Here is a 22,786-nt window from a genome sequence, read left to right on the forward strand (position 1 = left end):
GGTTGTATTAATACAAACAGTTTAGCGGGATGACTAATCCCCAACCTCCAGGAAGTTAATACATGTACTGCAGTTATGTGTCAGATAGAAATGATGGCAAAAAAACGACTTTAGATATTTTCCATCGCTGTATTGTACAAGTTAAGTTTGTCTAAAATAAATTGCTCGTTCAGACTTTAGCTGTGTGCCAAAATAATCGAGATATCGACTTATTAGCATAGTTAGCAAGTATGAGTAGCCCGGCTAGTTTCTTATGGTTTCGGTATCACTTTTAGTTTTGGTCACTTTCGATTTGTGTGTAGAGTCGGAGGAACTTGTCGCGTGTGAAAATCCCCAAATTCCCATTATCTTTGGCTGTTTTAGTTAAAACTACATTTAAATATAGCTGGCTGACATCAATGGCTCCTAAGAAAACAACACTGCCCTGTCCGCTACCTGAGGGATGGATACTAACGGACACAGAAAAGAGAAAGTGGCGTCTTGGCAAAATGATTGGAAAAGGAGGCTTTGGACTCATTTACTTGGGTAACTTTAGATTTTAAATACGCTTCCGTGGAGAGGAATAGGCTTTACCACCCGAAATGTAATTAGTAACACGATTATGTTTGTGTAACTTAATAAACAGGCCTTTAATCTGGTCTGAAAGACTGACTACTGACTGACTGACAGACACACAGACAGACTGGTTGATTTACAGAATGATTGACGGACTGATTGAAATCTGGTCATTCTTAAATAAAAGAGTGGTTCTGTGATTGGGTTGCCAGTTGTAGCTTTTTAAAACATAATGAAACTTGAAAATTTATATATATTTATATATTTTTTTAAATATAATAATATGAAAATGTGATTAGATAGCATGTGTGTTATTGGGATGATGAGGTGCCACCCAGTTAACTTTGATTGTTGGATTATCAGAAATCAGGACCTGGATGTTGTATAATTTTCATAATCTGGTAAGAAACCAGTCCAATACGTTGGATTATTTCTGGTCTTTGTGTTTTGTTCCAGCTTCAGACGATGTGGAGTCACCAGTCACAGACGATACTGATTATGTGATTAAAGTTGTAAGTACAGTTTTAATGTTCCAGCAATATTATTTCCGGATCTGAAATATCACAGATAGAACATAGATTATGTGAACATAGGACGCAAATTATCTTGAACTCTCCATCATGATGGAATGAGTTACAATGAGAATGTCAGTATGGGATTACTATCAGAAACCCAATATTGCTATAATATGTAAATTGATAAAACAAAAGTGTGCTGGGCTTAAAGTTTTCCTGCATATAGTAAATGTCACAAAGTTCCTACACAAACTGTATCTTATAATCCCATCTCGATTTCCCTCACTTTGGCATTTCTGTTTCTTCTTGTTTTTTTGGCATGCTTCTTTAAAATATAGCCTAAAGGTTTCATTCACCACAGAATATTTTTTTTTGTCTTAAAACCTTCAGCATATTGCACATAACTGTTTTGCTTATAATAACTGGGCTTTTCTTGTCAGGAATATCATGAAAATGGACCTCTGTTCTCAGAGCTGAAGTTTTATCAAAGAGCAGCAAAGCCTGAAAGCAGTAAGTGCATTGACAAGCTCTAAATAATATGGGGTTGTATACATAAAGTGCTAGCATTCATGTTTGTATTACACATTTCAAATCTTTTAAATCAAGTCAGTTGTATTACCACACAAAATCCATTCAAAGACTTGGGTTAACGATGGTGAAGTAAAAGAATGGAGAGACGCACTCTTGAGAGCGTAGTGAAATGAAAGTGCTACAAACCACTTCATCTGAGAGTTCTCACACTTGGAGTACATGTCACTGATGAAGAGGCTGTGGATGTAAATTAGCCTCACTGGACGAATTAATAAGCCAAAGCAAACATGCACCTCTGCGGTTGTTAGCGTAAGCCCTTCCTTGTTGTGGAGTGACCCAATTGCAGACGATGATTTCTCCAAAAGAGTTTATAGCCAGCTGTCAGTCTGGTGCATCACCAGTCATCTATCACAGAAATTAGTACCTGTGTGTCTATAAAACAATTAATACACTTGATATGTGATCTATTAATATTTAATGGTTATTTATTTGAATATTTTAGTCAGCAAATGGAAGAGAGTCAAAAGGCTTCATTTTTTGGGGATCCCAACCTACTGGGGCTCTGGACTCTCTGAACATAATGGAAAAAGGTATGATTTGGTCTGTGCTATTCATGATGTTGGCAATGAAAATAGTAATTCTGGCCTTTACTCTAGCTATCTAGATGCATGTTTTGTTTTTCTGAACAGGTACAGGTTCATGGTGATGGACCGCCTTGGCACTGACCTGCAGAAGGTGTTTGTAGGAAACGGTGAACAGCTGAAGAAGCAGACAGTGTTGCAGTTGGGCTGCCTCATGGTAAGTAACCATTAGTATGTGGATACACTGTGTCTAATAGCAAGAAAATAGAATTATAAATTACAGCAACATGATCTTGGCATCTAAGCCCCATCATAATGAACATTATTATGGTTATGTTCAGGCAGTTTGAACTGGATACTATTAACACTGTCACTGTAACAGTTTTGAAGATGATTTTAGTGAACAGCCCTCAAGTCCACCCACACGAGTCGAATGTTGTCAGCAGTCATTATGGCGGGTCATTATGAATAGGTTAAATTATTCATTTGTTAACCTTACCCTTTGTCACTTTGTACTCAACAGGTGGATGTCCTGGAATATATTCATGACAACGAATATGTCCATGCCGACATTAAGGCTGCCAATCTCTTACTGGGCCACAGAGACCCAGGCAATGTAAGTGATGTTCTGCCTATATTAGCATGTGACTAATAAAAAAGCAATGTTGCACTGGATTTTAGTGCACAGGTAATTGTTTTTAAATTGTTAAGCACCAAAATGGCATGGCCAAGCTTCATCTGGAGAAGAATCTCACGTTTGACCTGTCATTTCATTATCCCTTGCAGGTGTACTTGGCCGACTATGGTCTCTCATATAGATACTGTCCTAACGGAGAGCATAAAGACTACAAAGAGAACCCAAAGAAAGGACACAATGGCACGATTGAGTATACAAGTATTGATGCTCATAGAGGTGTAGGTAAAGCTGATGTATTCATTAATTTTAATTTACTGATTTCAGACTGTTGTTCATTATCAGTACATATTTGTGGTGGCCTTAGAAATTGGATATCACCAAAGCTGAAATTTGTGGGGGAGGGAGCCAATACAATCTTGTTTTGACCAAAATTTTGCATTTTTGTCAAATAATATATACAACATAACATTTTTATAGTTTGAGAACTCAAATAAATTTTTACCAAAATGACCCAAAAGGTTTTATTAAGGTTAATTTCTAACCCTGCTTTTGCTTTCTGCCTATAAAAACACCTTGCCTGTGTAGAGTGCTTTTCCCCATACAGGGAATGTCAGGCTTTGAATACTGTTGTATACCTGTAGTTATGGCCTTAACAGAACAGACATGAGTCTAATCAGTTCCGTTTGTAAACATGTTCCGTCTGTCGAAATGTCAGTGTCACATCATGAGAACAGAGAATTGTCCTTTTATTAAATGACCTTAACATTAATAACAAGAAATTTATCGAACAGAACCGAATGAATTATTTAGCTATTATTTCAGAATCCATTCAAGAGTGAACAGTGATCACTCGAGTGAAGAGAAGACAATTTGTGCCACAAGTCACTTTTTACCTCCGGTTATGATGCAAAGACTGAAGTGGAGGAACCTGATTATCTATTATAAGTGACCACTCATTTCCTGTTGCAAATAAATGTGAAATATGAAATGTATTTATTATTTTCACTTCCAATAGTAACCAGATGTATTTAGTCAAAACTGTCAATAATTGATGATGAATATGTTCTCGATCGTTTTTAGTACAGATTGTGTATTTACAGTGTGTGTTATACTCTCAATATCAAGCACAGTGTACATAGACTGCATCCAGAATATCACACTCTTTAATTCTAGGTCGAGATATTGGAAACACATTAAGCCGTAAATTGCATACAGTCTTTTTATGTGATATTGATTGACTTGGTCGTGGGTACCTGGCCAGATTTAATTCAACAATTCCCTAAATAGTCCAAGTGATAACCTGCATCTTGTTTGCATTTACCATTAATTAAAGCTTTGATGTTTTGTTAGACTGGGACTCAAAGCCAATATCTTTGCCTGGAAAGGAGCACAGGCAGTAGAGAAGTTCAATACTAAATCCATGTTGAGGTAAAGCTTCCTAATAGCTGTGTTTCTGTCAGTTCCCAGAGTTTCAAAATATGAAAATAAGTGATATGATGCTGACTCGGCAGAAAATGTAAGTTTAAGAATTGCAATTTTAAGATATTAATTGAGTCCTGCTGAATAATTGTATAACCATGGAATACTTCTATGGTTATGATGTAGACTGTAAGTGCATGATATTTTATAAGAACGAAAGTCACATTTAGCTTCAGACAGACAGGGGTCTGTACTCCTTGGAACAAACCCATATTCTTTCTACAGTAAATGACTTAGTAATTTGCAGGTTCAGGGTTTTACATATGGTCTTCATTCCATGTTCTGCTCCTTAGATTCATAGGTGGTCATGTAAATTGTAAATAAATTGTAGTCTATAAAGCAGAGTATTATAATCGTAGCCTATGATAACATTGTAGGATGGACAAAATAACGAGAACTAGAGAAAAATATATAGCTCCCTGGCTGAGCTCGACTCCAAACCTTATAGAAGTGACGAACCTGATTTTGGTGTCACAGTAGTGGACTTCTCATCATGAGCTGACAGCTGTTGTGTAGGTCGTTAGCGTCGAGTCGCCCCCGTAGATGAATGCAGATTGTGGAGTGTTCCTTTGCTCGTGGCCCCTGGCACCCTGCGTAGATGTTGATGTGTTACCATGGTGAGGAGTGAGGAGACAGGCACTCTGCTTCCCGCTGAACTCCGTGCTAAAGGCCTAATTATCACCTGTAGGGCTGAAGAGAAATGGCTGAAATTCAGAAGGAGAGGTTCAAGAGTTTGACACAGCACTTTAGGTAATTTGAATAACAATGGGCCATAATTATGAACAACAGCCTGGCACTGATGGAAGGTGTTGTGTCTGGCTTGGAACGCCTTGTTCTCACGGATGCTCGTTTAAAAACCGATTCAGTTTCAGTCCCACCCAGGCAGCCGATTTTCTCCTCTTTCAAAAATCATACCACGGTGCTAATAAAGTAAGCAATGTTATTTACGCACTGAATGTCAGTGACTCAGTACAAAGGCCAGCATGTTCAGAAAAAAATTTATATTATGTCCAAAGTCATCATAATGTATAAGGTCTTTTGAGATCAAAAACGATTTTGTATTGGTTAAATTACAGGTTTATTAAAGAGGAAAACTAAAACTGTGTGGCCTGTTGGGCCTGGCTGTGAGATTACTGTAGCTAGCAGGCAAGATCACCTAATGGGCATGGCAAGATCAATGGCAGCCATGGATCTAGGCTGAGATTTTTCTCTTTGATGAATGCAGTCAATAGGTAATTTCTCTGGAGATGGACTGCAGTTACAGTATTGAGTTGATAAACTCTCCAGGCACGAACAGGCCGTGTGCTTTAATTTACCCTTATTGACAAAATGGAACTGGAGATTTTCCATGAAGGGACCCACTTAATGTTATGTTAACCCACATATTTAACCAAGGTAGGTGAAGTTGTCAATTTTAGCTGTAGTCACATGTATTTATTTTATATTTAACACCGTGGGTTGGCCTTTAATATTTGCCAAATGTATGCTCTCTCAAATCCTTCATGCTAGCAAGTATCATGTACTGTTTTTTTTTTTTTGCCCTTATTTTTTTTTTTATAGAAGACTTTACTGCAGTTATCGCATCTCTTCTCAAAGTTCAGAGGCAGTGTGTTGATCCTGCAAGTTTTTAGCATGCTCAACTGAATAAAATATGGTCAGACTAAACATGGCCAGTTCTGTGAGATTAGATTAAAGAGAAGGCGATGAAGGAAATGTCATCTCAATGCCTCTTTGCAGAGCAAGAAAGAAGACTGGTTAAATATTTCTAGAGCATGTCTGAAGAAATGTGTTTACACTAGATGGCAGTTGTGTAATGTGGTCTAGCTGATGTTAAGGTGTAGAGGAGGTCCCACACACACACACACACACACTGATCTCTGGGTCTTCTCTTATGGCCAGCACAGAGCCTACGGAATCCAGTAACATGTGGGAACAATTTGGTCTCAGACATTTATTTCTTTGTTTTACTGCCTGGCTCTGTGGTGGAGAAAGTGTCGGTCCGGGCCATGGGCCGTCTGGATCATGTCAGAGGCCGCGAGTATCAGGTTCCTGGGACGAGCCTCCAGACCAGACGAGTGTGTGTGTGTGTGTGGGGGGTTGCTGGACAGACGAGAGGAAACTGACCCACTCTTCTCAATCTACAGTATACCTCTTTTCGACAGGCCCTGCTTGTCTGTTAGCTAGGCAAGAGCACCAGCTGAAAAAACAAAATACTCCTCTTCATAGCTATCCCCCTTTCTGTCTTTTTCATAAGGGCATATTTCATTGGCTAACGACAGACCATTTAATCAAAGGATTTTTTTTTTTTTAGATGAAATCATGCCAGGTATTCATCTCTCTCATATTCTTCTTTAGCTCTCTCTCTTTTCCCACCCCATACTGTGTGTATGATCTGTGCTCCTCTCTTTCTCTGGCATATTCTCTGTGGCAGCCCCATCCAGACGAGGGGACCTGGAGGTGCTGGGCTACTGCCTGCTCCACTGGCAGTGTGGAAATCTCCCCTGGCTGTCAGTGCTCAGGAATCCAGTACAGGTCCAGGAGGCCAAGGCCAAGTACGCACGCTTCCCTTTTCCTTCTTCTTTCACAGGTCCAGAAACAGCACAGGGCCGTGTATGTGGTGGCCATTGATCACAGGCTCATAGCCGCTGCGGTTATTCATTGTCCAGTGTTCTCTGAACAGCTTTGTAAAAGTGTTGAAATTTGTAACTGACAAAATATGTGGACGACTTCATTGCCTAGAAAAGCCTTTTTCTCTGATTTCTTTGAGACATAACTTTTGACAGCAATTCATATATTTTATATAAACATGAATGTTATATAAACAATAAACACAAGGGTACAGTTTTCTGGTCCTACTTTATATATATCTATCAATTGAAGTTAAAAATACACAAGTCTAAAATTGGGGTGTCCAATATTATCCACAAAGGCCTGGTGTGGGTGTAAGTTCAAGCCGATCAAGCAGGAGCCACACCTGACTCCACCTGTTTAACCAGCTGATCTTGGCTTTGAGTAGACTCGGGTGTGGATTCTGCTTGCATAGAGTGAAAACCTGCACCCATGCTATCCAGAATAGTTTGGACACCCCGGTCTAAACTATTATTGTTTGCAAGTAGCATGTAGGGTTTGACATAACAAATTCGATACCAAAAATGACCAACAAACTGATTGGCTGAACTTTAACCTCTGTTGATTTTAGGCTCATGGATAACCTGCCAGACTCCGTGATCCAGCTGTCTACCTCTGGTAACAGTCTAGGTAAGAGAGGACTACATCCAGTGATCACCAAGGTGTGGTTAAGTGACTGTGCCACCCTGCTTTTCCTCCATCAGCAGTCCATACCAGCCATGCATTATCTTTATTTGCAGCACAGAGCAAAAGGGCAAGCATGTCTCCTGAAAAGAGGCTTTGTGATCTATGATTATGATGAGGTCTTATTCTGCCCAACCCTGAGAGACTCGCTGCAGCTGGACCAGAGAGATAAGGCCTCCAACATGCATCACTGCCATGCATGCGATATACATTCCGTTAGAGAGATGCTGCATACTGGCCTAGTGCTGATGGCAGCTTATTTATTACACCGAAGAATGGAAAGCAGCCATATTAGACACACCTTTGTGTGCATGTTTGAATATTGAGGATCATTCCCTGTTGTGTTATTGTCAGGCTCCATGTATGTGTATGATGCCCTGTTTTGTTCCTTTAGAATAAAAATGTGGTGCACTTATGCACTCGTGACACTTGGCTCTGGTTGATCTGGTGTTCAGGGTCATGGGTTCATGATTTGTATGCAGCATTTTGTTAACACACTGGATTGTGATCCATATATGTCATGTAACTAGCTGAGCTGCCAGTCATCTAAAATTGCTGTAATGCATTTAAATGCTGAATCATGACCACCTTAATTGTCTGCCCATTACTTTGGGGGATCCTTTCTGTATTTGGGATTAACTAGCCTTGTTTCCCCTTTGTTTTTCTCAGCTGAAGTAGCCCAGTTCCTGCTTGCTGTGAGAACAATTGGCTACAAAGAAAAACCAGACTATGATGCTCTGAGGAAGGTACTATCACATGACAGACCCCGGGGCCCACTGGACCTCTCCAGACCGAGAGCAGCAGAGTCATCCAGGCCTACAGCAAAAAGGGTGAGCATGAAATGCTTTGGCCCACAAGAGTTCCTGTCTTAATAGGTACCATATGAGCAGAGAGCAGCCTGTGGGCTGCGGTAGATTTATCTGTCTGGGAGAGAGCAGAAGATGCTCAGGTTTGAGAGAACCTCTGCTGACCTCTTTTCATGAATGCTCACTCCCACTATTATTGGAGGTAGTGCAGAGGAGGGCGGAATGGAGATTTACAGAGTGGTGACAGTCTCGGACCTGTCTAAAGCCTCCAGCTTGAAGCTACAGCTTGAAACGGCTTCCAGAACGTAAGGGAGCAATTTCATTAAATCCCTCTTATTTATAGGAATCATATACTCGTTGGAGATAGTATTTCAACAGATGTATGTGCTTTGCACAACTGACCCAAATTACTATTCTCCACACAGCTCTTTAAGATAAAGAATTATAGTGAAAAGAAACAGGAACTACGTTTTTTCTCTCCACATTGTATGGCTAAATGATGCAGGGAATCTTGACTTGGTGTCATAGGTTAACCTCTACTAACCCTGTCAAGAGGCAACGGCGTGGAGGCGTTCATTCCGTAAGAATCACTTTACCACCCCTCATTGCTAACTTGAACTGCTGAACTTGATGAAAGGCCAAGCAGGGCAATTTAAGGCTATTGAATGCACACATTTTCCTGAGGCCAAAAGATCACCACTTAAAATTACAGTGGATTTTGCTTTGCCTCTCATTTCTATGTGAAACTGGCCAGCAGTCTGATCTATGGTTAAAGAGTAGGTGTCAGTGTAGAAGTCAATAAAGTCGTAACATTTTGGATGTAATTTACTGTCTTTTTGTGTTCTGATATCAAATATTCTTGTCCTTTTGAAATTTTGATATTTTCTTCTTCTGTAACATAGGTCACATGTGGCTTCTTAAATGCACTGCATTGTTTGTATACAGTGTACATTCAGAATGCTCAGAGGAATACAGAGGTGGTGAATGAGCTTTAGTGTCTCTGACCTTGGCCAAACCTCCTGCACAGATGGAAAAGTTCAGTGTCAAGTCTACGGGCATTAAGATTTGAATCCCTCTTTTTCATTGTGGTAATTTTCTCTGTGATTTCTGTTCATCTCTTGCTGCAGGGTCAAGCTCTGATTTCTTTAAATAAAATGTAAAAACATCATTATCAAGGTCAACCTCGAGTCTCACCTCTTCTCTATCAGCATCAGGCCAAGAGAGGTATACCTCTTCTAACACCACTCCAACACTTCTGGAGTTTATTTTGCCTACACCTGACCTCAGCAGTGATCTGTGGCCAAATTTAGTTTGGAGTGTTGCCACCTCAGGGAGAGCATTGGGTGTCATTAATCAGGAGAGGCGCTTTACTCTCAGGATCCAGGTCAGGTTGAGAGCACAGAGGAGAGAGCATACAGCCAAACTCAAGGGCTTATGCTCCCGCTGTGTTACCAAGCATTCCAGTCAGCCCTTTTCTCTGAAGCAGCTTACTAACTTTTTGAAATTCTCCAAATGATGTTTTTCACTGTTTCTTCTTAAAGAGCTCAAGTCAGGCCCAGCCTGCAGCAAGATCAACTAAACCAAAGCCTGTGACTCATGACGAAGACTACGCTAAACCTAGCTACAGAACCAAAGAGAAAGTAATGACAGAAGAACAGGTAAGGGATAAATTCCATATTTTCTTGAAATACAAAAGACAAAGCCTGATACCGGCCAGTTACTGTACGATTTTTCGCCATAGAAACCTTACAAGGCCAATTCTGCAGCTGCCACACGTGCACGGTCTAGACGTGTAGAAAGTGACAGTGATGAAGACCAGGATGATGAACGCAATCCTTTGCCACCAAGAGTCCACCCCAAAACACGAGAGGGCACAAAGCAAAAGCAGAGATGTGAACAAGTAATGCATGCCTCTCATGAACACAAATAATAAACAAAATGATTCCAGTTTTATGGATGCATCAGTGAACAAATACCTTTTAATAATATGCATCTGCATAAAGAAAGGAAATCTATATTGCCTGCCTGAGGTTGGTTCAGTGAAATCAAAGAAGCCAATAACTATTACACTTCCCACTATGTCTGACATTAAAAAAAAAATTGCAATGCACTCTTTACTATTTATATTTTGGCATAAAAGTTCACTCCGGCAGTTGGACTGAGGAGAAGAGATGAAGATGGGCTGCAAACAGGGAAACGGCACAGTAAGGCCGAGTGTCAGGATTTCCACCCTGATGATACTGACCACTGGAGAAGATCTTACCACCAGCGGGAAGACTTCAGGGACAAACCAAAAGATAACCGCTGGGAGGAAAATGATTATAATGGACATCAGTCGAATGCTAATGTGCACTATGACACACTCAGTAACAGGAAGGATAGACAGAACTCAGAAGACAAGCCTTTTATACAGTGGAGTTGTAAAATGTATGCATGCATCATTACTGTTGCACTCTTCCTTTTTCTGGTTACTTTTACTGTCTTTTAAGCAGATGGTGTTTAGTTTTTAATTCCAGTGTAACAAAATTACTTGTCCTGAAACTTGGCATCCATTTTACAGACCATTTTCACGGTGATGGGCTGAGGGGGAAAAAAAGAGGGAATATTAATGTCTTAGTAACTCATCAATTTTGTTTTTTGATTGTTAATCATCAATTCATTGTACATGAAAATAAATGTTAAACAAATGGCATGTTATGCTAAAACGTTATTTTATATTGATGGTCTCTTCACGGGACAAAGCTCAGACCAGTAGGTGAATGAAAAAAAAAAAAAAAAAACAGACCTGGAGGAAATGCAGCACAGTGATTTCAGCTATTTGTTTTATTTTTCCATTTACCACTTTTAATTTCTGGGTTAAAATAAAGCCTGAATATAATGGCATAGTATTTAAAAAGTAAAAATAAGGCAAACAAGCTGGAGGGGGAAAATTTTTTTTATGGTTCATCTTGAAGTAAAAAAAGTTTTAAACTGTCATTCTGACCCAAAGAGAACCCGAGAGTTAAATAACTAATTCAGTTTAAAATAGACATTAATACCTTGCTGCAGTAAGGGCATTCTCCAAACACGATGTTGAAGCTCTGCCGACTGGTGGGCAAACCTCTCAGCCACTGCGATGAAAATAAAGCGAATCCAGTTCATAATGTGAGAAAGAAACAACCACGTCCTAATCATGCTCATTAGTAATGGTATGAGATGAGTAATGGTAGGTTAAAAAGGTGTATGAGTGATCAATCATAGTGTATTCACCTCATAGAGACAGGCCTGATGAAAAGGCTGCCCGCAGCGTGGATCGTTGCACACCTGATCTGGAATGGCAGAGTCCAGGCGATATGAATAGCAGATGCCGCACTCTGCACTAAAACTCTGAACATAAAAACACAAGTATATTGTTTAGATGATGATTTAAGGCCATGTTGAGAGATTTCAAATCCAGCTACACTACCAAACAGAACAGCATCTTAAAACAAATAATAATCATTTTTTTTCTTGCTCATATCTGGTTTGGGCATGATCAAAAGACCACCACCTCCCATCTCAAATCTGCATCTACTTATCCCCCTCCCTCTTTTTCCTTCTTTCTCTGCTGGCTGAGAGGCTGTAATGCATGGAGGTTCATATTTGTTTCCACTAGGGTGAGAAGACTCAGGTGGGCTTATCAACCCTGTGTATACTTGACCTCCACTTCACAGAATCCTCCTCTTTTGCAAGATGCCAAACTGAGTCTGGAGAGCCTTCATACATCTTTCCCTTTATTCCCTCATTTTTCTGTTCTCCTCCACTCCTCTCCGCTCCACTCTGTGTTTGCATACTGCTTTTCCGATAATTAGAGTTTTTTCCCCCTGCAAGCAATCCATTAAAAGGATGGCAGGTAAAATTTAAACATCTGGTCAAGTAAACTTTTCACTCTTTCGAATGTTAATGATGGCCAAGCATTAATCAGTGGTGCAGACTGTGAATAAACACAGCGCCCTTTCAACCCACCAGCAGTCACACACACTGAGGTGGGGGTGGGTGGGGGGATAATTTGTGAATCTATGATTAAACAGCTCTTGATAGTGCTGAGGATTTTGCCACCTTTGTTATTGTAATGATCTTATCTGTAAACAACCCAATTAAAGGAATTCTGGAGCCACCTCTACAGATTAAAAAAAAAAAAAAAAAGCTTGCAAACCCAAAATGTTACCGAGATGTGCGGCTAATTATAAGTGGTGGTGTGACATGAAAATGCAACGTACAGATTTTTCGTGGGTGGCAGGTGACGGGAATTCTATCTCCATAACATCCTTCATGTTCTGCAGGACGCTGCAGTCGGGGTTCCTGAGAGAATGAGAGACCTATATTCAGTCATAAAACACAAAAACACGGCTGTGGTAGTGTAATGTCTGAGGAGATCAGGACAAAGAAGCAATTAATTACTGTCTCCTTACCATAAATGCATGTTCGCGTTCAGCTTACTCCTCAGGGGGGTTACCACTGCAAAATAACAACAATGACTTGCACCAAACAGCTATAGCACTTTAAATTAATACTAAATACTTGTATATTGTAAAGAAATGAGCTTGGGGAAAAAAAAATGTCCCACTCAAACAAAGTAGCAAAACAAGCCTGAGGGAATGTTCTATATGAAAGGGCTCGCTTTGTTGTACACCAGAGCAGTTTCAATTAACTGCACCTCATCTTTCATTCAATGCCCGTCACCCTGATTGTAGTGCGCTGACAGACAATGCACGGCCGTGCCATTTCTTACCACTAATCTCTCCTTTCTCTTAGAAATGCCACAGTAGAGCCGGGCACTTCCTACTGTGACAAACATTCTGACAGGGAGGGAAATATTCAAATAATTCACATAAAACGTGCTCATCATGGCTGCTCCACCCTGAGAGATCAATCTGGGAGGAATGTGAGTCGCTCGCTCTGTTTGTCATTTGTAAATGCAAAAAGCAATATTTCTGTCTGACCCCTCGCTCGGAGGGTCCGCGTCTGCCACTGTCTTGACTATCGAAGTGTGGATTTAATATCAATGAATAACATTGCTAGGCAACCAACAATATGTTCTGTGCGCCACTGTCAGCCAAGCATGACCTTGGATTTAAAGAAACAATCACAGAGGCTTAAATAGTGCAAACTGACCTCCATTCTAGCAAAATCTCTCTCTAAATCTAGAAGGACGTTACATATTGTAGCTTGTCAGCCAATCATGCTGTAGCAATCCTGTGTTAAATGTAATAAAACCTTCATGTGATGTACACTTAAGAACAGAGGTAATTGGAAAACCAAGGTGATAAATGAAATTGATGGATATGCACTGTTCATATGGGAAATGCCATTCAAGAACAAACAGGTCATTTTAACTGTATGAGCAAATCTAAGTTGGGCAGATTTGCAGATATTAAAAATACCCACCATGCTCGGCTCCAAGCAGGCAGCATTCTGGCAACATCTTTGGGTGCCTGGGGTCGATCTCAACCTTTATGGAGATGTTGTTTCCTAGGCACAACAAGGTTGAGGTCAGTTGCTGTAATAAGATGGTAGCTTTATTAAACCACAATGAGGATGGCAGCAGATTACCAATAGCGATCCTTCTCATCGTGTCTGCTCTGCTGGGTTTTTCAGGTTCCAGCACCCAGGTGTGCTCATCAATCTCATCCATCACTGCCCAGAATTCAGCCAAAGCCTCCACAATCAGCAGGAACTGGCTATGCATGTGGGCTAAACTGCACTGTGTGTAACAGAGGATGGGATATTTATGTTTATTGTGTAATCAAATACATTGCTTTATATGTTAAATTGTGTGCATGCATTACAGCCTCCATCACAAAAACAGCCGCACATCCGACACCGAATACTGGATTGTACAAGACACAGCTACAGCTCAATCCTCAATTTATTGGGTATACACAAGTGCAGAGTTAAAGATGTTAAAGCCTCATAGTGTCACATATGAAACCTGAAACTGAGTTGTGTTGGAAAAGCATTCTCAGCACAAAAATCCACTTGGCTAAAGCTCTGTATCATTTACAATAAATGAATAAACAGACACAATCATGTTTTAGATATTGTTTCTGTAGATCACCCAAGAAGAAGCACAAAGGAAATAAAATCTTACATAACAGAACAAGAAAACGCTTTTCCCTTACACAGATGCCAACAGAGTGGGAGAGAGTGGAGGTGGAGGATCAGTCTGTCCATCTGTCTGTACAGTAGTTACAGGTTAAACAGGATTCTCTGTCTGCCTTCAGTATGTTTGCTGGATAAATACAATTAATCCTTTGTTATCTGTGGTGTATCATTTTTGCTTAGGATTTGGGTTTTTGCAGAATGTGCCAGTAGGTGAAAATTCTAATGTGGATTAGCTGTCATTTATAAATTAAATAAACAAAACTAACAAACAAATAAATAAATAAAGCCCAGACCCTTCCACTCTCTCTTAATGAACAAATTATTAAATGGAAGTTTTGCAACCTTGAAAATTGGTCAATGTGATAGTGATCTCAATGCTAAGCAATTTTCTAAATACATTTTATATAATTGCGTATTTCAAACATTTGGAAAGGAACATATGGAGGAGATGGTCAGGCGTCCACATCCTTTTGTCATATAGTGTTGCTAACTGCACCGTAGGCTGTTCAACTCTCCTGCCACTTTAATATTTGTCTAAAATGTTTAGGTAGTTTATAGTTTCTGGTAGGTTATTTAGCAAGTTGCTGTCAAGTAGAACTATAAAAGGTAAACCATGCATTAGTCTTTTAGCTAACACATCTACAGTTCTGTAATTTCCATCATAGATACAACCCAAAATGTCTGGTTAAGAGATTTCAAAGAACACTTAGCCATGACCAGCTATCATATTTAGAAGCACCAAACAAAAAAACAAGGCTCTGAAGTCACTCTGGATTTCCATCAACCCATCAGCAACCTAGTGATGAGAGAACACATCCCATGCAATAGCAAACAAGTGAAACCGAGCAATAGTGTTTAATTACCGCACACCCCAGTCAGCTCATTTAGGGTTCTACATTACAGTTTTCTGCATTCTAACATACACAAAAACACTAGGGGATCTCGTTCCTGTGGAGCTTGCTCAGCTGTGAGGCAGAAGTTACAGTTTAAAGACGGCAGCTCATAAATCATAGCTGCTGATTGATAACTGATGGTGGTTGGCTGTGCTTCACTCTGTGCTGTCAATGTGAGTAAACGCAGGTTGAGCGTCGCGATCTGCTCTAAGAATCGTTCCAGTGCACGGTCTTTAATCTCAACCCACAGAAAGATTTTGTCTGGACACCAGATCCTCTTTGCAAGAGAAGCAAGACCACTGGTTTATCCCTTGTAACAGGCCACACTTTACTTGAGCTACACTAACACATTAAGGGTAAAGTTTTAGTAGTAGTACACAAAGTATCCAGATAAACTGCACCGTTCTCTCATTGTACCCCACACATCCATTCGCTTACTTTTCATATAACCAGATTGCTTTTAGCACAGCTCCACTAACCAGTGTTTATATAGCAATGACGAGGTGAGGTTTCTGCAGTGCAAGCCTGTTTTTCCTCCACATGCTGTTCACTTTTACATCACAGTCTTAAATGAAGATGCCACTTTACTTACTGCTCATATTGATCAGTGGAGGTGACTCGATCTCCTGCCAATCACGGCTTGATGATGAAATCTTTACTTTATATATTTTCAGTGCGAATATCCACTCACTTCAGGCTCACACACACACACACACACACACACACACACACACACACACACACACACACACACACACACACACACACAATCTTGTGACATTAAAGTGTCTGAATACTTATTACCCTCCCATCAATAAAGTCCCTTAAAAAGAGTTGCAGGATAACCTGAAAGCAACAGGTAGAACAGAAGAAGAGGCAGTGAAGTGCACTGCAGAATCTGTTCCTACACCTCACACAAAACACCTCAGCTAAAAAGAGAAGTACGTGTCGAGATGCGAGTCTAAAAGTTGCACCCACACTTTTAGAAAAATCAGAAACTCTGAACAAAGGATGAAACCAACACACAAAACAATTAAAGCATGTTTGGAGAAAGAAGCATGGTATGCATGATCCCAAGAACACTCTACAATGAAGTACAGAGGTGGAAGCAAGGTGCAGGGCTTCTTCCCTGCAAATAACACTAACAAATAACAAAATTGTGAGTCAGTCAATCAGAAACCCTGTAACCTTGGGAATGGGCCAAAAACTGAACCATAATGCAGAAAAATCACAATGTTCTAAAGATCTGCTAACTTTTTCTCATTGATGTCTTGAGGCTGTAATAGTTAACAATTGTTTTGTAACAAAGTTCTAATGTTGGACTTTTTCAGTGTCTGTATTTGCTGGTAGACGTTCAGCCTTCTGAGGCTGTATATGTTTATCTGTTACTCCTCAATGTTATTTAAACTTTGGCTACAGTATATGCGATAGGAATCCAACATAGAATGAACACTTGTGCATGTTTATTTATTTTGTGCATATTTTCCCATGAATTTGCTAAAAGCTATTAGAAGATGTTAGAATACTGAGACACTGACCAGGAAACAATGGTAATAAAAGACGAAAGGATGAATGCATTGATGAATGACAGTGTGCACCGAGCTAAACCTGCGTTATTACTGGACTTTTCGACGTCATGCCAGGGAAACAGTTATGATGTTTAAGGCATAAATCTCACAAGGAAATATGTAACTAAGGCACTTTAAACAAAAACTATACCACCATCCTGCACAAAAGCATACTGTACCGACATACGTATAAACCTAGGCACAAGGGTAAATGTTAAATCGCCCTCGTCATCAGTAGCCTCATTTTGCTCCATTGTAATACCTCTGACCACAAAGCAGCCAATTTAGAAAGATTTTAAGGAGAAGTACAGCCATATAAGGGATGTAATTTTGTGCATCTCCTTTTCTTTTGTTACATAATTTGAGTATTTGAGCTGCTGTTTTTTTCTGATTATGTGCTTGATTCCCTCATACATTTCTATACATGTTAAATTGAAGGGACAGAACGTGCACACAACCCACACAAACCTGTAATTGGCCACAACAAAAATTGATGGTTCAGTGACTTCATGTTGAGCAAGACAGATTAAAACCCCCCACCTCCATGCACATATGCAGAGGTTGAGGAGTGGGGTTCAAGCCCCCAAACTGCCAAGCTGCCATTGTTGGGCCCTCAAGCAAGGCCCTTCACCCTGACTGCTCCAGGGGTGCTGTATCATCTCTGACCACCAAAACTTTACTGTGCTGTAATGTATATGTGACAAATAAAGGCTTTTATTACATATGATGAGAGGTATCTTTCTATCCATCCATCCATCCATCCATCACAAATCAGAGGACTGAATAAAGAAGGAGAGAAAAATACAGAGTTTGTGCAGTCTAAAAGAAAGGGATAAGATGTGATGTGAGTTCAGGTGAGGAAGACAGCATAGGGTAGAAAGCATTAATGTGAGCGAGCCACCTAAGAAAAGAAAAGAAAAGCATCCTGACATGGAGAGAAAATGAACCAGAAATGATGGGTCACTGTGCCAGCAGAGTGCACACAATTTAACATTGCACAGGTGCACAAACTCTACAATTACTTTCCAATTAATGCCAGTTGTGCGACTACAGTTACACTTTTATATCAATATATGGTCCAAAGGAAATGTCTTTGTAATTGAATTCTGACGGGAAATAAGCGTAAAATGCAGAGTGGCACAAAGATCCGTGCTTCATAGGGTGAGCCGATTCTCCACATTGTTAACTATTCTAATTAAGTCTCACTTCATAAATGGTCAACAATGCATATTCCTAAAATTGCTTGGAAAGAGAATGAGTATGAGGCGAATAGATAAATACAAGCTGGGAACCTCATGATGTATATTAAACTCCTTAATGAGTTTTCTCATGCAAGTTAATGATGGAGATTTGTTTATAGTGTAAAAAGCAAGGCTACACTTAAAAATCATGAAGGCAGAGTTGGTCTTTTTAGGGTTATGATGTTTTCGGTATTTTCTGCCATAGATGTAACGACTGGGTACGTCACAGACTGGAATGAGCAGAGTAACAGAAGGAGAAGCTCAAAAACATCATCTTCAGATGTCTTCTTTTTATTGGCTTGAACAGATTTTAGAAAGATCACCAATATTAATAACAGAGGTTTGTGTATTTAGGATGGCCAAATTGTCAGATCTACACCCTTTAGCGTTACACTTCTACGTGTGTACTATGTAAATAACACACATTATAATATGTGATTGCAAACATCGATGTCCTAGTACCACAAAGAAAAAATGGTGAGTAGTACCGAGAGGTGTCAACTAGTTCATTCTTCAAGTATCTCCAGATAGATACAAATGGACAGAAAAGGTGTGATATTTCTGTCTTTGACCCAAAATGATGCCGAAAACTTCCAGCATTCGGGCAAGCATCCAAGAAACATTTAATTGTTTCATCCACTGACACTGTGCTCATCACATGGTGTGATCATCTTCATAATAATGATGACAATGTAATCTGTTTCCAAATTAACTTGCAATCATCAACATGAAAAAATAAATAGCATTGACACCAAGTCAAGGTTATTCAGAACTTTACTAGTAAAAAAAAAAAAAAGAAAAAGAAAAAAGTATCACATTCTGTAAACTGCTCCATTAAATCAAAACATATCTGCATGTCATAAATAATTGTCATTTGGCAGCTTTCCCATGAGATTTACAGAACAGTAGGCACGAGTGTGTATTAAAAATGAGTGCAAGGTGCTGTGAATTGTAAACAAAGGATCATGGAGCAGTGAAGTTAGCATGCAGAGAAGCGATCAGATGTGAGAGCTCTTCAGTTCTGCGAGCACTGGGCATTGAGACATGTTTCCTTTACCCCTGCTTGTGAGTGAAACAATTTCAATTAAATGAGCCATTGCATAAAGTGAAAAATCATTTGTTTCTTTAAGTAGCATTCTGACAATTTGAATTTAAATATAAAGTTAAGAAACAGCTTAAAATGAAAGTGTGTCCTCACCCCACTGACCTCACCTGCCCTGTACCCACCTGGTTAAATGTTTACCATCGATATTTTCTACATGGATAAATAATAATAATAAAATAACTGTGTTAGTGGCAAAGGCATGTGAGGAGTGAAAGACACAAATTCATATAGAAAGACTTCTCAAGTGAAAGAAATGAAAGAAAGTGGCAAATAGCTGATGAGCCATGATGGAAGATACAAATTTTAAATTATGCCATAGCGACCCTAATGGTATGTTTTTAAAAAAGCAGTCAGCACAGTGTTTGACGATTAAGCTTTATGGATAGAAGCAAATCCAAACAGTAATTATGTAATCTTGTCAATCTCCATGTTCTTAGTAGTGGCCAATTAAGTTCTTTTATGTGTCACAGCTTGGGTACATTTTCCTTCCTTATTAGTTGTAGCTCAGTGCATCATTTAACTCGTAGACTGGGTGTGAGCACTTAGAATTAAAACCGCTAGACATAAACACAAGTTTTACCTAACCATTCCCTTTAATATTTGACATAGTTATGTTATTTATCCAAGGGTGTGCTTGATTAAGCTGTTCTAGAGGAAAGAACGTGTGTATGCGTGGCCTCAGATTTGAAGTGAAAGCACAAGCTTCACTTTTAATATCAGGCTTTATTACCATATGCACAATTATGGCACATTTCGTGTGCACTCAGGCTTGATGAGTTTGATGAACGAGTCTGCAGGACGCTGGCTGGGTGACTGACTGAGCTGTGTTCCTGCAGAGCCACACCTGCACTGCTCCATGTGCCATCATACAGAGAGCCCAGAAGAGCAAAAGCCTCCTATCAGGACTGTATATCTAGCATGAATTATGGCCTTGCAATGACATGCAGTATAATTATTCATTTAAATCAGCTGGAAAGGAAGGGAGGCAGATCTTTCTCAGAACAGAGAAGATACATGAAGATATCAGCATCCCAGCAGGGCAGCAGGAAGCAGAAGGTGCTGAGCTGGTGTTCACCGCCAGAGAGCCGTGTACTACTGCCATGATACACATAGAACAGAACAATCCAGCTAGAAAAAAAAAACACCTTCAACACTACTGTAGAACACTCTTGTATGGGGCCTGATTATGAAACACGACTGTGATCTGATTCTTCCTTTGCTTGATGCATGGGGTTGCAAACTTCTCTACTTTTAGAGACAAAGAGAGTTGTGTCTTATTAGTGTTTTTCCCTTTTATCACACTGTCTCATCATTGTCCTCTCAGTTCATCTGGCAAACCTGAAGCCTCTGAGAGCTGCAAACTCCAGGAAAAAAGTAACAATGCTGTACAAAAACACCTTTCATCATCAACACAAACATGTCTTCAACTGCCAACCTTGAAGTAATTAGCACCATTGTGCTTGCATTGTTGAGTAAAAAGAGGCCAATTAAAAAATCTGAGCAGAATTCAGAAGGGTGTGGATGAGCTGCAGGGCCAGTGTCTCAAACATCAAATAAAAAACCAAAGCACTTTAAGTATCGTGTGTGTGTGTGTGTCTGTGTGTGTGTGTGTGTGTGACCAAAACACTGTACCTGTGGGTTCCATGTAATGACCAATGGGACAGGCAGGTCTGCTGAACATTCTGGAGCTTCTGCTGGGTACTGAGAAGACCAGAACATAGAAAAACAACATTACTCCAACGATCTTATTTTCTATGACTGACAGGCAAATAAATTAGAGGTGCATTTTGGAGCATTTTTTTTAAACCACACTCTCACCCAAGGAAAGTATGATCAATACTCCACCTACTCCTACAGTTATTATTTTTGTTCACACCTGCCTGCAATATTTTTTAATGAACTAATTTTTGTTCTATTTTCAGGGTTTTCAAAACTCATAGCTAGAGAAGACTTGAACTAAAAAATACATTCCTCTATTTAAATAAAAAACACACAAATAACTATTCTTTAAAATGTTTACAATAATGTTTGGTAGATCTCAAAATGACCAATGAAATCCTACTCGAACCACAGCAGAGTTTGACTGATGAATGAATGAATGCATATGAATGAACACTGTAATGTGATCTCATACAGCACCATATGAGCAATCTCTCATTCTCAGTACACTCCTTTATTCATTACTTTTTTTGTCACTTGAGTTTTATGTAAAAACTGCCATTCTCTCTCCTGTAATTTAGGGACAATGGGGTCACCCGCGATACTAGTCACAATGCTGCTTCTAATATAAACAGAGTTCCTGTATTGGAAGATTTTGAAAGAGACATTTTGCGAAAGTATATATTTAGCATCGATTTTTTTTCCTACAGTCTACAGAGAAGTGAGGCAGCCAACATAAGAAATATTGCACGCACTTAAAATATTCTTTACTATAGAAAGGAAAAACTGTAATCCAGACACTTGGTTGAATGTGTTGGAAAACACGAGCACTTTCATGCAACTCCCTCGACATTAAAATTAAACTAGAGGTTACCTAACTATCTAATATCAACAGCATAGCTGCAACTTCTGGAGGTCCTGACAGAGACACCTTCCCATGGGTGGGTGAGCATACAGTATGAGGCAGGGGCATTGCTGCTATTTTTAACCCTCAGCAGGCAGGTTGGCATGGAGCGTTCCTCACGCCATGCTGAATCTCATCAGAACCCTGCTCTGAGCCAGCGACCCGCCGCTGGCATTTCTGACCCACTATCGCTGCAAATCTGGAGTTGCCTTGTCCATGCATGGCTTCTCTCGCTGAAATGCTGTTTTGCCGTTACTGAACCTCTCGCACAGCTCAATTTTCTGCTTCTGCTGTGGCCCCTGTAATCATTTTATAGAGATCATTTATGGCCTTATCTCTCTCCCTGCACATCTCACCTTCTCCTATCTCTGCTAGGAATGGTTCACGTCAAAATTTTGAGTTTTACAGTCACAGGACAACACAAACGTAATCCAATGTAATGTATATATAAACAACAAAAATGACTACTATAGTACTCATTGGTGTAGCTTAGATATCAAATGATTTCAGTTTCAAACAAATCAGTTAAACGATTTAGGAAATACAAGCGAAGAAGAAATGCATGTGATTCTGGTTGTACTGCAGCCTCACCTTTGATTTAAGCTTGACCGTAAAGACATGCTGACGATGAGACGAGTCCTCTGCCTTCAACTTAAGAATGTGGAAGTCGGTGTCAATGAAGATCAGCCTGCAATATAAGACAGGTGTGAGTGGGAACAAAATCATATGGTCACATTTATCCATAATTCAGCTTAAAATTAAACAATTTGTAAATTAAATGTAGGGCAAAGTACTGGGAAAAGTGTCAAAGAAATGCTATAAAACAAAGATTTCTTAAGAAATAATGCAATTATTTACAATTACAATTATTTTTTTT

The 22,786-nt window shown here is 39.6% G+C and overlaps 2 protein-coding genes and 1 long non-coding RNA gene across 5 annotated transcripts in view; 2 read left to right on the plus strand and 1 right to left on the minus strand.

Moving 5' to 3' along the window:
• vrk2 (VRK serine/threonine kinase 2) lies at nt 1-11,108 on the plus strand. Of its 2 annotated transcripts, XM_047812037.1 has the most exons (14): nt 1-525; nt 1,012-1,067; nt 1,511-1,580; nt 2,104-2,191; nt 2,291-2,399; nt 2,706-2,798; nt 2,969-3,101; nt 6,730-6,850; nt 7,498-7,556; nt 8,280-8,440; nt 9,958-10,074; nt 10,158-10,316; nt 10,557-10,612; nt 10,678-10,811. In XM_047812037.1, the coding sequence occupies exons 1-14, from the start codon at nt 399-401 to the stop codon at nt 10,715-10,717; spliced, it is 1,389 nt and encodes a 462-aa protein (XP_047667993.1). In that variant the 5' UTR covers nt 1-398; the 3' UTR covers nt 10,718-10,811. The 2 variants fall into 2 exon arrangements, with proteins under 2 accessions (XP_047667993.1, XP_026992153.2); XM_027136352.2 differs by having other exon boundaries at nt 10,557-11,108.
• On the plus strand, nt 8,449-9,584 carry LOC125141006. The gene is made up of 2 exons (XR_007140331.1): nt 8,449-8,996; nt 9,319-9,584. It is a non-coding gene; the product is annotated as an uncharacterized LOC125141006 (long non-coding RNA).
• fancl (FA complementation group L) overlaps nt 10,359-22,786 on the minus strand; it is an 18,475-nt gene continuing 6,047 nt past the window's right edge. Inside the window, exons 6-14 of one of the 2 annotated variants that reach the window (XM_027136353.2) lie at nt 22,501-22,597; nt 20,979-21,047; nt 13,988-14,138; nt 13,823-13,906; nt 12,847-12,892; nt 12,655-12,736; nt 11,666-11,782; nt 11,455-11,526; nt 10,359-10,996 (exon numbers count right to left, since the gene is read on the minus strand). In XM_027136353.2, the coding sequence (XP_026992154.2) occupies nt 10,943-10,996; nt 11,455-11,526; nt 11,666-11,782; nt 12,655-12,736; nt 12,847-12,892; nt 13,823-13,906; nt 13,988-14,138; nt 20,979-21,047; nt 22,501-22,597 (772 nt within the window). In that variant the 3' untranslated portion in view covers nt 10,359-10,942. Of the gene's footprint in view, nt 10,997-11,454; nt 11,527-11,665; nt 11,783-12,095; nt 12,259-12,654; nt 12,737-12,846; nt 12,893-13,822; nt 13,907-13,987; nt 14,139-20,978; nt 21,048-22,500; nt 22,598-22,786 lie in introns of those variants that run through there. The other variant, XR_003439021.2, reaches the window with a different exon arrangement.

The sequence above is a fragment of the Tachysurus fulvidraco genome, chromosome 4 (assembly GCF_022655615.1).
Source record: "Tachysurus fulvidraco isolate hzauxx_2018 chromosome 4, HZAU_PFXX_2.0, whole genome shotgun sequence".
In the NCBI taxonomy this organism is placed as follows: domain Eukaryota; kingdom Metazoa; phylum Chordata; class Actinopteri; order Siluriformes; family Bagridae; genus Tachysurus; species Tachysurus fulvidraco.